The sequence below is a fragment of the Mytilus trossulus genome, unplaced genomic scaffold, assembly GCF_036588685.1.
Source record: "Mytilus trossulus isolate FHL-02 unplaced genomic scaffold, PNRI_Mtr1.1.1.hap1 h1tg000128l__unscaffolded, whole genome shotgun sequence".
Taxonomy (NCBI): Eukaryota; Metazoa; Mollusca; class Bivalvia; order Mytilida; family Mytilidae; genus Mytilus; species Mytilus trossulus.
The window spans coordinates 1,584,157-1,599,722 of NW_026963301.1; the positions used below are offsets into that span (position 1 = coordinate 1,584,157).

Here is a 15,566-nt window from a genome sequence, read left to right on the forward strand (position 1 = left end):
TTTTAATAATTAGGAATAGAAATGAGTTGGCTTCAAAACTCCTGATATCCAGTTGTACCTGTATAGAAGAAAGCTTCTTTACAGCTATATTATTTATAGGAACACTGGATTAACAGGAGCAGAGGTAAAGAAATTTGAATAGCCTTCCATAAAGCAAAAAGGTCCTTGGTGATTGGTCAACCATTTTGCTATAGAAGAAAAGTAGAATTCCAAGGTAACATATGGCCACTAACATTGTTAGGTTGATGTTTAGACGAGTTGTATATACATTATGTACACAGCCATGTATCACCATCATTGATGGCGATCCGATGGATACATCTGTTGTAGGGTTGTCACTGACTCAGACGTACTTATGTATATATATATATATATGATATACTAAACAGTTATTGTGATTACGTAAGTACAGTTTACTTTTTGTAATACCAAATTAATCTGTATATTTATCTCATACAATATTCATTTACTTTTCTGTTTAAGAAATGCTCTCATGTTCATATCAGACATAAAAAATCATTTTCTGTACAAATACCACATATTTCATAATAATATAATTGCTTGGAGTTCTCCAAATTGAAAAACAATCTATAAATCCAACATTTTTGATTTCTTATGATTTCAATTATGTCTTATTCTAAATACAGGTTTATCAAAATGTGTAAATCATTAATTCATGCAAAGGGTTAAATGTTGAGAAAAAAGTCGAATATTGCATTAATCTGTCATTCTACTCAACTATGTGGTTGCATTTTTGCTTATACATTTGATAAATATGTAGAAGTCATTTATAAAACAGAAACTAATGAACAATTCATGTAAAAATTTGCTTCATAGCGAACAAATTTGTGACATTTGCCTATTAGAGAAGAATTTGTGAACATTTGCTTAATATAGCAGAAATTTGCAACATTTGCCTATTAGAGAAGAATTTGTGAGCATTTGCTTAATAGAGCACAAATTTGTGAACATTTGATCAATAGAGCAGACAATTGTGAACATTTAATGACTGTTTCATAATAAGCCAATGTAAAGTAAATTCAGTAAACTAACTACTGAAGAAAATCAGAATTATATAGATTGTTTCAGTTGTTGTTTTATTAACATTATACAACAATTAATAAACGTATGGAGTAAACTCTTGAATCTGGCATTAAAGTAAATCCACCAGAACTGATATGTATAAACTTAAAAACAGAGATACTATGGACTATAACTCAGTATACCGTGAATAGAATTTGACTTTGAAAATGTGTTGTTATAGAATGTAAATATTGTTCTAAAGGTGAACTTTTCAAATACACACATATATATATATATATATATAAAAAAAATGAAAAAAAACCCAATGAATATCATAATGCAATATTTGAAGTATTTGATGTGTTAAAATTTATCATAATAAACAATAAAAATTTGATGTCTTTTATTATTTTTCACACCCCATTCATTTTTGAAATTGATAAGAACAAAACCTCCAGTCAAGAAGAGAAAAAATAATGAGTTGGAGACAAACATGGTCACAACTCAAAAATGACAAACAAATTGCAGCTTCACACATGTAAGAAATACTATAAAGGTCGTCTCTTTTTAACAAGAACTTAGTTCTCTGTGTCTACCTTCTTGTTCAATTCAAGTACTACCTTTTCATTTTTGATGTTAATTTAAAGGTCAGATCACCACTCATAAAAGATGATAATCTTGGGTCCAGTAAAAAGATTGATACAGTTGATCTGTTGTCATTCTCTATAATGATCAGTAACTTTACTGTCATAACCAATTGAACAACTTGTATATGATGAACATGTCAAAATCACTTAACATGTCATACTCAAGTTTCCTCAATGATCCTTGACCAGTAATGAAAGTGTCTGTCGTATATACAAAGTATTAGTGTTATTTCATGCATTAATTCTCAACAAAAATCTAAGGTGGCCGACACAGGGTCCTTGTACCCTTTAGTTGTATAAATAAGACCGTTGGTTTTCCCGTTTGAATAGGTTTTAATTACAATAGTAATATGTGGGGCCCTTTATAGCTTACTGTTCGGTGTGAGCCAAGGCTCCGTGTTGAAGACCGTGCCTTGATCGATAATGGTTTACTTTTATAAATTGTTATTTGGATGGATAGTTTTCTCATTGGCACTCATACCACATCTTCCTATATCTATGATAGGTCAACGATATTTGATCTATGCCTTGGTTTGGAGGTCCAATAAGGTACATCATACGGTTGTGTTATAAACGTCACATTTTAGCTGACATAGTACAAAATTTGGGTTAAAGTGTCTTGCAGTAAAAGTTTAATGATATGTCAAGACGATTATATATACCTCTGATATAGCCACATGACTATGAACTCAGTTTCAAACTCTTTTGGAGAAAGGATTATAACTGTTACACAGTAAAATATTAAATTTGTGTATGTTTTCCATAAATTTTATTTCATTCCATTTCACAATAAATATATACATTTAAGCCATGCATAACAAGACAACAATATAAAAAAACGAATGAAAAGTGTGCTATAACTAATATATCTTATAAAGGTTGTTGCATAAATATGGAATTATGAGAATTGCGTGCTTCGTTATACAATTTTACTGGGATTTTATCGAGCTTCATTCAAAATATGCGTCAGTCAATAAGTTATCATCCTAATTAAATTGCAAACAGAAGCATTCAGTTAAGTGCATTTATTTTCTCCAGATAACAGTATAACTTGTAATTTATACAATTTCAGGAGAGGTTCTAGAAAATTATGAATATACATACACCCAGGCATATGGCATACAAATTGATTTGATATGACCATAGAAATATATCTTTCAGACTTTTGTTGTAAAGAATACTTGAATATATATAGACCTATTGGATTGTATTATATAATAAGAGAGATACGTTTGACTTTAAATTTATTCTTTAAAAAATAACAATCAATTTCAATTTGCCCCAAGTAAATACCATTCAACTCTCATTGCATAAACTGGTTAAACTAACATTTGAATAAAATACTGATCTCGCTTGTTGCTTGAAGAGCTGTTATGCTATACAAAAAATGGAGTTGCAGTTAAATACTGCCAGTTGTTGACGATTTTCATAAGCTTCCTGGACAGAATGGCAACCAGTGAGATACCATATCATAGTTCAATTTTGGTTAAAAAAAAAGAGTTCTGTCGTCATCGCCATCAGTCGTATAAGAATGATAACACAACGATCATGGCGATATACAAATGTTGTCGGATTGTTTTTTAAAAGTATACACTTTTAAATAACATAAAGTCAAGGTGTCAATTGATATATTGAAATTAAAGATACACATATCACACATTTACAAAAATTACAAAACTACAAACTAGTATCACAAATTTACAAAAGTTACAAAACTACATATCACCAATGTACATGTACAGAAAATGAAAATTAGAATTTTGAAAAACATTGTTGCTGGAAGTGTCAAGTTTGAGTTACAATTCTCAGCTGTTTAAAAGTCGAGTTGCACTGTTACAAATTAAGAATGACAAATGGAAGTTAACATACATACAATGTAAGAATTGCTAAGTTAGCATCATGACACGTTTTGGCTTTCATTATTATATAGTTCAGTTATACCACGTCACATGATAAGCAACACGTGTTCCTTGCTTCATGCCAAATGTAATTATCGCTTGACTTTTTATTTCGAATGAAAAAAAAAACCCAAACAAACAAGATTAGCATTCATTGATATTTATAAACTGAGGAAACACATAAACCAAAAGTACCTAAAATTCGGAACACAAAAACTCCCAGCAGAATGAAATATGACAAACCCAAAGTAGTTGGATCTGCGTTTATACCACCATATACAGAAACCACTATCAACAATAATATTACACCTGAAATCATACAAAAACATTATTTATAATAAAAAAACGACAAAATTTTTACTACATATTCACATATAAAAATCAGAGGATACCGTTCTGTTTGACGGTCTGTTTTGTCGGGACATATTTGTCAAATAAAAAAATCGTAAATGACGTTTTAAATTTAGCAAAAGGAATAGTGCAATTGAAAATTTCGGTGAATGTATATAAGACTTTCCAATTTTAATGGAACACAAGTACGAATGTCCTGCGGGCGAAAGTTCTATGCAAGCGATTTGGTACTGATTAATAGTATATTGTATCAGAAAGTCAATAAATCGACAGTTATCTTGGTTAATTTTTTCCAATATTGTCGATTCTTGCAAGATCGTGATATCTCGGGATTTCCAATTTAACCATGACGTCATGCAAAAATATCTATATATCATCGGCAACGTGCTTCTTAAAAAAGAACTGAACCGCATATTTTTCATTGCATTTTTATTAGTATCGGCTTTAACAATAGAAGTTGAGAATGTTCTTGTTAGGTTTTTCGTTTTAACATCTATTTCCGCTATTACTGATTTATTCATCGCCTAGAATTTCGTTGAGTTCTTGGGAGAATCCTTTCAGCAATGTTATTGACATCGAAACAGTGACTCGACATTTTGTTTTAAGTTATGTGGTACTCTTTTTCATTTTATGGCCAAGAGTTTTTTTAAGTCTGGTTGTGAGTATGAATCAGAAAATAATTTGATATATTTTGATAAAACAAAATCTGCCAAGTTTTTGCTCGTAAAAGAAAGGAGTAGGTCCGATAAGACCCCTTTTTGGCCCCAAAATATGGCAGTTTCACAAAATTGTAAAAATATAAACTTTTAGTTATTTATTGGATAGTAGAATGGTTCTGCTTCATAAATATGGGCTGTTTTTGACAATACAATGCACATATATTGGGAACTAGCACCATTAAGTCATGCTAAATTACTGAAATCTTAACAATTCCAGTATTTTACTTAAATTTTAGACGGTTTCCGTGTAAAACGAAAGTGGCCGCATTCGTGTTCATCCACAATATTGAAATGGGAGTTGTATTTGATGATACATAACATATATAAAGATTGAGGATGAAAACGGATGCGGCCACTTTCGTTTTTGACAAAAACCATCTGAAAAGTTACATTTTTTCGCATATTTGGTAGATTTTTCATATTTGAGCTTGAATCGGATCGTTTTTAATGACAAAATAAGTTAAAATCTTTCATATACATTAATTGAATAATACGAAATAGACCCTTTTAAAAGTGTTTAAAAAGTGGTCAAAATCCTTCGTCAGATGAAACTGAAATTTGAGGCCAAAATTGGTCCTTACCGGACCTACTCCTTTAATATACGCCATTGAGACTCGCAGAGTATAATATTACAACCATTGTTTTTATTGCAAAATTAGAACGAAATTGAGCTGATACTGTGCTGAGATGAAAAAGGATGTCATGTTTCCGTGCTCTTGCCTTTTTGTATTGAAAGGTTACCGTAGAAAATGTTCAAGAGAAACCATTCCAAAAAATTATGTTATTGGATGGTAAGACACACAGCACACATTTGGTTGATGAGAAAAATTTTCTGAAGAGAGATCAAACAACGTCCTGATTACTGTACAATACAAAACAAACAAAAATGATGATGATGAAAGACATCAACCATCTTATCATAAAAATTCGCTCGTGACATGATAAACAATAGAAAAGTATCATTCTTTCATATCATATCTGTAAAGATTTTGAACAATCTTTATTTTAAAAACTATTTCTTTGGTCTCTAGATATTTAATAGTCTCAGGTTTTCTAAGTTAAATAATAACTAAATTCTATTTAAGGTATCAGATATTATTAATATTATTGATAATGAATACAAGAAAATAAAGTACAATATTTAGGAGATAACTGTATTGTATTTTATCAAATCCCAAATTGATGCCGTCGGAGATTTTAATTCAATATCGTTATCTCCCTTCTAATGAAACTGACAGAAAACAACGTTAAAACATGTAATTAAAATCTGTCATATGCAGTTTGCGCCTGCACGTACGTCCCATAGCATAAAAAAGTGACGTTATCCAATCAAAATGAACGTCACAAACGTTGTTGCATTAAAATTACAATCTGCTGTATGTAATTTTGTGTTTGTATTTTTTATAAACCTAATCACACAATAACGTTGCGTGCACGAAAATATATCGTTACAGTCTAAGGTTTTGATATATAAATCACTGTCAGTACGTACACAAATATTTAATTACACAGAAAGCAAGCACGATGTCATAAGTCTGGACACCGATTCATCAATATAAATCATGTAAATACAAGTTACTAAAGAAATGTAAGATTCATAATAAGCTAGAAAACAAAGATGTTATTGAACGCCACACGTTAAATCGGCAACTGTCAATTTTGCCGGGAACGACGTTAATATGTTAACACAAAAAGGTATTGCCGCGTTATTTAACGTTCGCAACAATATCTTTTTAGAGAAAAGTTCACATTCTTGTCGTTTGGTCTCTGAGTATAAAAACTGATTAGTCTGATAGTGATACTGATGTATAAATGTTGAGCTAAAATTAGATATTGACTAGAAATCGGAACCAGAAGCTAAATGGGGAGGGGGAACAGTACATCTAAAAAAGTCTTTTTATTTGTACAAATAACAAACAATACTCGACCACGCAGTTTTATGTAATACATTAGGTGAAGCCAAGCACCCTGGATATTGTTTCTATGATAACTTTGTTCGGTACAAGACAATAACAATCAAAACTTAGGAGTAAACAAAGACTCATAAAACCAAATGACATTTTCATCAACATTTATAAATAAGAAATAAGAAACAACATCAACTCCACTAAAAACCGGGAGTGGAATCATCAGGTGCTTCGGAAGGGTAAGAATTTCCTGCACCGTATACGGCACCCGTCATGTGTTTTCTTTTTTCAGTTCGGTAATGATGGAAGGTTATTATGACTGAGGAAGAATATCAGATAAGATTTTCACAAATGAGCTTCAATCCTGTTTTTTGCGCCCCTGTGAAACAATTGTTCTTCGCAGATAAATTGGAATTATTCATATAACAGAGTTATTAGTAAGTGGTACGAGACAACAAAATTGTTTTTGGGGAAAGAGAGGAAAGGAAAAAAAAGATGTGAAAGTCTTTAAGCTTGGAAAAGTTTGAAACTTGTTGATACTAGAACTAGAGATATGACTACAATTACAGTAAAGTTCGCATGTCTTGACTTCCATCCAGAAATTGCCAATGAGGGACGGTTGAAAACCAAAAAAACCGACAAAAGAGATTATTTCAGCTTCCCATATGTGAACTTTTTTTTTTATGTAGCAACATTCCAGCAGCACTTGTATACAGAGTATATATCTCCCGATATTCATTGGTTTGTATCTCCTGTCATGATAGAAACTTGTTGCTAAAAAGGAAGCTTTTAAACCAAGAGTTCCAACTGGTGAAGTTGAAATCATCCCTTCGTAAATTTTACGGACGCCAACACGAAATGGTTGACCGTTATGGAATATCCGTTTTTCAGATGATGTCGGATATGTTCCTTTACTTAGTCATTACTTAAATCCCGCGCCCTTTTTACGAATGTGACTTATTGAATTAGACTTTTTACCAGGTTTATACAAACTTGAGCAATACGACGGGTGCCACATGAGGTGATCAACCCATAATTGATTAAATTATTCATTTAAACATCAACCTCCTTGCTAAAAAAACCTACTATCAATGCAGTAACCTGTTGGGCCTTGAAAATGAAGCGTAAACAATATCGTTACTGCATAAAATCACGATATGACGAACATGCAAAGAAAAGATAGAGAGCGAGAGCTTGATGTGGAGGTAAAAAGTCTACAAGATTAAAAAAAAAAATTAATTTCTACCAGTGAATTTTATTAAGATTCTGAGTGACGGTATTTCATGATTTCTAAAATTAAGTATGATGAAAAAGTTAGGGGTCATCAATTTCGTTTCTTCACAGTAGCAACCTCAGTTTAATGTTTACCACATTATTGTTTGTTATTCAAAATTTCCAATTTTTCACTTTTTTCACATTAAACATTGAATTTTTATTCATCAATTTGAGATTCTAGGGTGTAAGACTCTTGGCGATTTGAACTTAAAATGTTTGATCTTTAAAATAAATCACCGAAAGCTATATGTCAGCGATTTAAAAAGAATGTTTCGAGTAATTTTCTTCTTTATTTCACATTAGTTTAAGAATAAAGATGTCTTCCTACAGCAAGTTCACTGAATCTGACGTCATAGTAAAAGTTCCCAGTATATTTCGCAAATATTTCAAAATGGTAATTTCAAATAACTAAACACAAAACACACCTGCTTTATCATCTATTATACAAGAGATCAGTATTGTCAGATCTCATTCGACGTTTGAATCACTTAACCGAGAGTCTCAGCTTTGAAATAAACACCTCTTGTAGAATATTTTTCGGAATATTTTTTTTTACTCCGCATTTTAAAAGTATTATTTTTAAACAGTATTTTTAAAATAAAAAAATGAAATGAAATGAAAGGTGACACTGCATAACTTCCAGTCTTTGAAGCCCGTTTGTCAATTGATATCTAGTGGAGAGTTGTCTCATGTGAACAACTATTATTTTGAATATATCTTTATTTGAATATTCCGTAATATATTTCTATCGTTTATAGGTTTTTATTATGATGAAGATACTTGTGATACTTGTTCATCCTATTATTATGTTATTGTTGATGACAATTCTCGTAATCTTGTTTCATTTTTAGAATGTGCTTTGTCTATCGAGACGTCCCTGATATGGGTTATCAGACCGGGCTGATATGGGTTATCAGCCTGGGTGGGAAATTATGGCGTGTGTACTTCCGTTCGTTACACATATGCAAAAGCTATCATATTAATGCTTAGTATATGATAAAAGATTATAAAGATACATAACTCAAGAACGGTAAAAGTGAAATTACACAATTGTGTGCTAAATCTGTGTTTTGTGGTAATAAGAATTGTGCATCAGTTTCATAACATTTGCTTGAGGAAAACTTGCATTTTTCCATTTTGAATGGGGCATAACTATAGAACAGTATAAGTGAGGCCAACAACATTTAAACATGTTCTGAGGTAATAAGTTTTACTATTGCATATAAGTTTCATACCATTTGAATGAGGAAAACTAAAGTTAGAGAAAGTAAACGAACAAATCGGAATTCCAATGGGGACTAACTGTGCACCACTTATTGCTGACCTGTTTCGGTATTGCCATGAGTTACAATTTATGACAAAAACAAGCAAAGGACCTATCGAAACAACACCTGATAGACAAATTTAATAATACTTTTTGGAATTTTGGGTCCTCAATGCTCCTCAACTTTGTATTTGTTTTGGATTTTTAACTATTTTGATCTGAGCGTCACTGATGAGTTTTATGTAGACGAAACGCGCGTCTGGCGTATAAAATTATAATCCTGGTACTTTTGATAACTAATTAGATATTTGGATGATATTTTGGCGCTCAATAATGTCGACTTCAGTATGTCTATTAAAGAAAGTTATCCTGTTGAACTTACTTTCAATAAAGCTAATACTAACAATGACCACTGCACTTTCCTCGATCTTGATATCTATATCACTAACGGAAAGCTGAATACTGAAATTTATTATAAAAGGGATGATTTTTCATTTCCTATCGTTAATTATCCATTTTTAGATGGTGACGTAAATTATTACACCAGGGTTTTCGATATCACAAACTAGTCAAAACATTTACTTAATTTTATTATCGGTATAAGGACATCATTCGTAAATATAGCTCAACATGCAGATTTCTTATACGTTCAGGTATTTTACATCTATTTTTTTTATGGAAATATTCTTTATAAAGCACAAAAATGTCAGTATTCACATCAGAAACTAACAAAACCTTTGAATAGACTAATTAAGAAGGGATATAGTTACGATACTGTTGTCAGGTCATTAAAGATTGCATATTTTGGCGTTAATATTGATTCACTTATAGGGTCTTTGCATCGGAACTAAACACATTTATTCAAAACACAGTTGTTGGCATGACACGGGTTATGTTCTTCTCATATATGTTATAATGATATGATATTAAACCCCTAACGGGAAGGATTGTGCCTGATGTTTATATGATGAAATCATAATCTTTCAGGCAGTTTAATTGAAGTCTGGACCTGGCATGTCAGTTAACTGCTAGTTGTCTGTTGTTATTTATGTATAATTGTCATTTTGTTTATTTTCTTTGGTTACATCTTCTGACATCAGACTCGGACTTGTCTTGAACTGAGTTTTAATGTGCATATTGTTATGCGTTTACTTTTCTACATTAGGTTTAGGTGGAGAATTGAGATCTCACAAACAAGTTTAACCCCGCCGCATTTTTACGCCTGTCCCAAATAAGGAGCCTCTGGTCTTTGTTAGTCTTGTATTATTTTTATTTAAGTTTCTTGTGTACAATTTGGAAATTAGTATGGCGTTCATTATCACTGAACAAGTATATATTTGTTTAGGGGCCAGCTGAAGGACGCCTCCGGGTGCGGGAATTTCTCGCTACATTGAAGACCTGTTGGTGACCTTCTGATTTTGTTTTTTTCTACGGTCGGGTTGTTGTCTCTTTGACACATTCCCCATGTTCATTCTCAATTTAATCAATTAAGCAATTCTTCCCTTTGGAAAGGGGTATTTCTGTAGAAAAGTAAAAGTGACACTACCCAAGTTCTTACTGTATCTGTGTTTTGTAAAATCAGCATACGTTTAAGTTTCATAACATTTGGTTGAGGCAACTTTAAGTTAGAGGACGGGCACAAATTTTAGGATGTTAGGACATAAGGACGTACTGATGGACAGGGATAAATCACAGTGCCCCTCCTTTACGGTGGAGGCATGGAAAAGAATATCACAATTGAAAATTATCTTCACTAGCGAGATATCTTGAACGACTTTTCATCGATATGACTATTATAGGTAAACTTTAAGATGAAGGTATAGAGTGGTCATTTCTAAGAATGTGATTGGTATAAAAGCGCCCTCGTGGAGACCGTGTATTGATTTCATATTAGGTTAGTAGGGAGGCGGGGCGTTTTTCATACACGACTAGTAGTGGTGTTACACCACTTTATATTCCTTATAAGGTAGTGAGAAGGTTGTACTTATTTCATACACGGTTAGGAGTGGTGTTAAGTCCCTTTTTAAAAACAAAACGGTACTGAGAAAAAATTATAAAGATTTCAACAAACAAAGAAAGTTATGATTAAGATTGAAATAAATTCACAAAACACATTTAAAACTAACAAGTTGTTATTGTTTGTATCTGTTTTTGTAGGATCAATGGAAGTAGTTTGTTAATGCTAACAGTATCGAAGTCTTGCTCATTTTGATTGATCACTTGTAAAATGTTACATGTTAAGATAGTCGGTAAGATAAATTCGGTACATAGTGTGCTAGTGACCTAATACGGTATATATGAGGTCAGTAAATTCAATATGGGGATTCGAGCTTTGATCTGACCCCATATGGAATTTTTTACCCTGTATAAACCGTATTAGGTCACTAGCACACTATGTACCGAATAATACATACATTTACTCTTGTTGGTTGATATAAAGTCGCAAATATTTCATGCACATTTAGAGCGAATATAAAGATATGATAAGTTAATTTTGTTCAGGGATTCATAATATTGCAGGTGAATGTACGACTTCATGCAAAAATGGTGTGTTGGCGTTAAGGTACTGTTTTATTTTTACTTCAAAACAAAAAGACGATTTATGTAAAAATATCAATTGGATTTATATTTATATAACATGTGATTAATTTTCTGAAAACTGTAACCCCCATTATTTTATGATTTTTAAAAACGTTTTATCTTATATTTCTTACAATCAAGAGGGATCTTACATCAGTAGATATAAACAATTCACCAAAGTTTTATGGGAAATCCATTAATTAAATATCTAAATTTATATGGCAAGTTTTTACTAGACTAGTCGTGTTTTCTCAACTATTGATTTAAAATTCATTTATTAGCATAAGTTTGTTCAAAGACAGTTGTTTATATTAAGCATAATAATTTGCAACACATACCTTTACTCTTGTTGGTTGATGTACAGTCGCAAATATTTCATGCCTATTTAGATCAAATATAAATATATGAATAGTTAATTTTGTTCAGTTTAATTCATTGTTTACAAAGTAAATTATTCTTTTGCACTTATAAATTGCCGTGATGACTATATTTTTATAATGTATCAGGAAATCATGATATTGCAGGATATGTACGGGTTCATGCAAATGTGGTTTCTTGGCTTTCTGAGAAGTACTGATTCATTTTTACGTCTAAACAAAAGGAACATTTCTGTAATAATCCCAATTGGATTTATTTAAGGAATGACTGTAATATTTTTTCTGTTTATTAAAAAACAACATAAAAAAGTGGTGAACACTACATAACACGCGTAGCGGGTTATTTAGAATTCTAATGTAATTTGGATGTAACAATTTTTTTCATTGGCTAAAAGTTGCCGTCAAATCCACAGTTGACTAGGCGTAACTAAGGAGGGACCAGCCATTTTGAATTGGTGAATCAACAAATGTTCGATTACTACTATATAATCGAAAATAAAACAACACCTACCTCGAATTCGCCGTTTTAATGTAATTTTATCCGAATTTGAAGCGTACAGGTAACGTAGTAACGTCCAGTTTGCAAGTTTTCATTTGTATGACGTCACGTTTAGCCATGACGTCTTTGTGCCAAAATCATTCAAGAAGTTTCGCGGATTTATTTTATCTGACATATTTATACATTTTTTTCAAGTTTTATCGGATTTTTTCTTTTTGTAATGCATTAGAATCGGAATAACAGTACTGTAGTTGAAGAGTTGCCACCGCCAATTTTGATTTGACGGTCGCAAATCTCCGTTTTACTGTCTCCGCTACGCGTCGCCAGTAAAACTGCATTTGCGACCGTCAAATCTACAATTGACGGTGGCAACTCTTCAACTACAGTACTGTTATTCCTTAAGTGTGCACCACATTTTGTATGTTATTTCGAATTGACAGAAGAAATATAAAAGTCATATCTTATAATTTAATTATGAATTCAATTTTAAACCAGATTAAGGGGGCTCGCGGGTTTAAATCAATATTTTTTTATTTACTAAATGATTTCGCTATATTTTTCTATAAATGAACTGTTACTTTTACTTTATAGAAAAATAAAATAAATTAAAAACCAATTGTTCAGCGAACCATTGATGGTCTTTCCACCAGTAAGGATCTATTTATTATGATAATATTTAAATTCGGTTTTAAATGTCAATTTTAGCGTCAAGTGACAGCTTATTGAACGTTGATTACAAAAAATATATGGTTTCTATACAAAAAGATATAAATAAGTGAGATCATTTTTTACTTCCGGTTTAAAAGATGTTACTTCCGGTATGTTTTGATAGTTAACCTGACTCTGATTAAAAAAATAGATGGTTCTGTACACTTTTACATTAAATTAGTACAAAAAATGGCTACTTCCAGTTTACAAAAAGTCACTTCCGGTTTGCTTGCAACCTATTGCAAAAAGTCTCATGACTTTATCGTGTATACATAAGAAGAAAGAGCAAAGGTCAAAATCTAGAACGTTGAATTTACCTTTGACATTGAGCTCAATATCAAGGTCATCAACTAAGGACCTCAAATCAAAAGACTCTAGTCCTCTACTTCATACTATTAATGAGTTATATTACCATGCAACTAATATTAGATATAAAAGGGGTGAAAACTTGCATTTAAATGTTACGTACCCTTTTAAGTAAAATTTACGTGTTACGACATGTCGCAACTAACAATTGTCTGAACATATTATGTCGATATCTTGTATGGTTTCTGAAAATAAGAGATAACAAGCCAAAAATCAAAATTTTAACATGACCCTGACCTTTGACCTTGACATCATTTTCATTTTTCGGACCAAGGACCTCAAATCTAAAGACCATAGGCCTCTATGACTTATTGTTTTCCAGTTACCAATTTATTTCATTTATTGTAATATAAAAGGGGAAATAACTCTCATATAGAGTCTTCGTAGAGCTTCGGTCAAAATAAAAACTAACATTCTGAGTATATAACGAGCAATTTGGAAAAATAAATTTGTCGCTTTCTTTTAGTGTTGCGGATGAGATCTGATAACAAGAAAAACAGTGTTTGGGGAGATAACTCCTATAAAAAGTTTAAATAGGGTCAGTTTCAAAAGCGTATAGACTGTATGATATCATATACCAAAAAACTAAGCTATATATTTTGAAACATTTTTACACCGCAGGAAAAAAACAAGGAAATGTGGAAAGATCTAAATATAAAGTCACCGTTCATTAACGCTCACAATCTGCCTTCGAAAGAAACATACATTTTTGTTCATACAAGTTCATGCAATAATCTGATCTTAATGGTCCCTCCAATTAACCGGATAATCCACTTCCTTTTTTGACCATATCACACATTGGTCTGCAGTTCGTGTGTGTCTGTTAGCAGAACCTTGATTTATTTTTTATATTTCTTTAAAAAGTGATACTTGAAAATAAACAGAACGTATATTCATCTAAAGTTCAGACGAGGTCAAGGAATACATCATTTGAATGTTTTTAATATACACTAAGACACCCAATTGTTGAGTTGATTTGTTGAAATAACACTTCGCAGGCCTCAAAGGATTTTAATCGAAAATGATGCAAATCATGTGATGTTTTTCAAAGCAAAAACAGTGTACAAAATTATTGCAGGATAAATACAATAACTGTTTTAAGTGTTTATAAACATTAACTGTACTTGACGCGAAACAGGACCTGTTTCGTAGCCTCGTACAAATACATCTGATATTATTAGTTATATAGTATGCTTGTAATCTTATACGGTATGAGTCGCTCTCAACCCATATGGAATTTATTGACCCCTTATATATACCGAATTACGTCACTAGCACACTTTGTAACGAATTTATCATACCGCCTATCTTAAGGTCTGAAATTTAGATTAGTGACCTATCAAAATGAGTCTTCAATACTGTTAGCATTAAGAAACTACTTTCGTTGATCCTACAAAAACAAATGCCAGCAATAACAACTTGTTACTTTGGAATGTGTTTTATGATTTTATTTCAATCTAAATCATCAATTTCTTCGTCTGTTAAAACCTTTAAGATTTGTTCTCAGTACCGTTTTGTAAAGGGGCGTGACTAACCGTGGATGAAATTAGCCCTGACTCCCTACTAACCTAATATGAAAAATACACAGACTCCACGCGGACGCTTTTAACAAATCATATTCCTAGAAATGTATTGGAGGTAAGATAATTAAAGATACTCAACAGTTATTGTATATTTGTATGGTGGCAATAAAGGAATCGGCAAAAAAATAACATCTTGTAAAAAGCCAAATTAGAATTATGTGATAATCGTATACTGTTTTAACATCTTCTGTAAGTATCATGTTAATAATATAGTGTAATCTTTACTGTATTTACAACATTTGAAATTAAACAACAATGATATATGCTTCAAACCTGTAAGGTCACATTATTAACCAAAATACTTTTGTTTTTGGCCAAATATTTATAAGCTGGATCAATCGTTAAAAGCTGTCAATAAAACTGTAACTA

The 15,566-nt window shown here is 31.7% G+C and overlaps 1 protein-coding gene across 1 annotated transcript in view; it reads right to left on the reverse strand.

Moving 5' to 3' along the window:
- Positions 1-1,639: 1,639 nt before the first annotated feature.
- LOC134700286 (uncharacterized) overlaps positions 1,640-15,566 on the reverse strand; it is a 53,958-nt gene continuing 40,031 nt past the window's right edge. The window contains exons 3-4 of the mRNA XM_063561643.1: positions 3,764-3,877; positions 1,640-1,746 (exon numbers count right to left, since the gene is read on the reverse strand). Of these exons, the coding sequence (XP_063417713.1) occupies positions 1,640-1,746; positions 3,764-3,877 (221 nt within the window). The remainder of the gene's footprint in view (positions 1,747-3,763; positions 3,878-15,566) is intronic.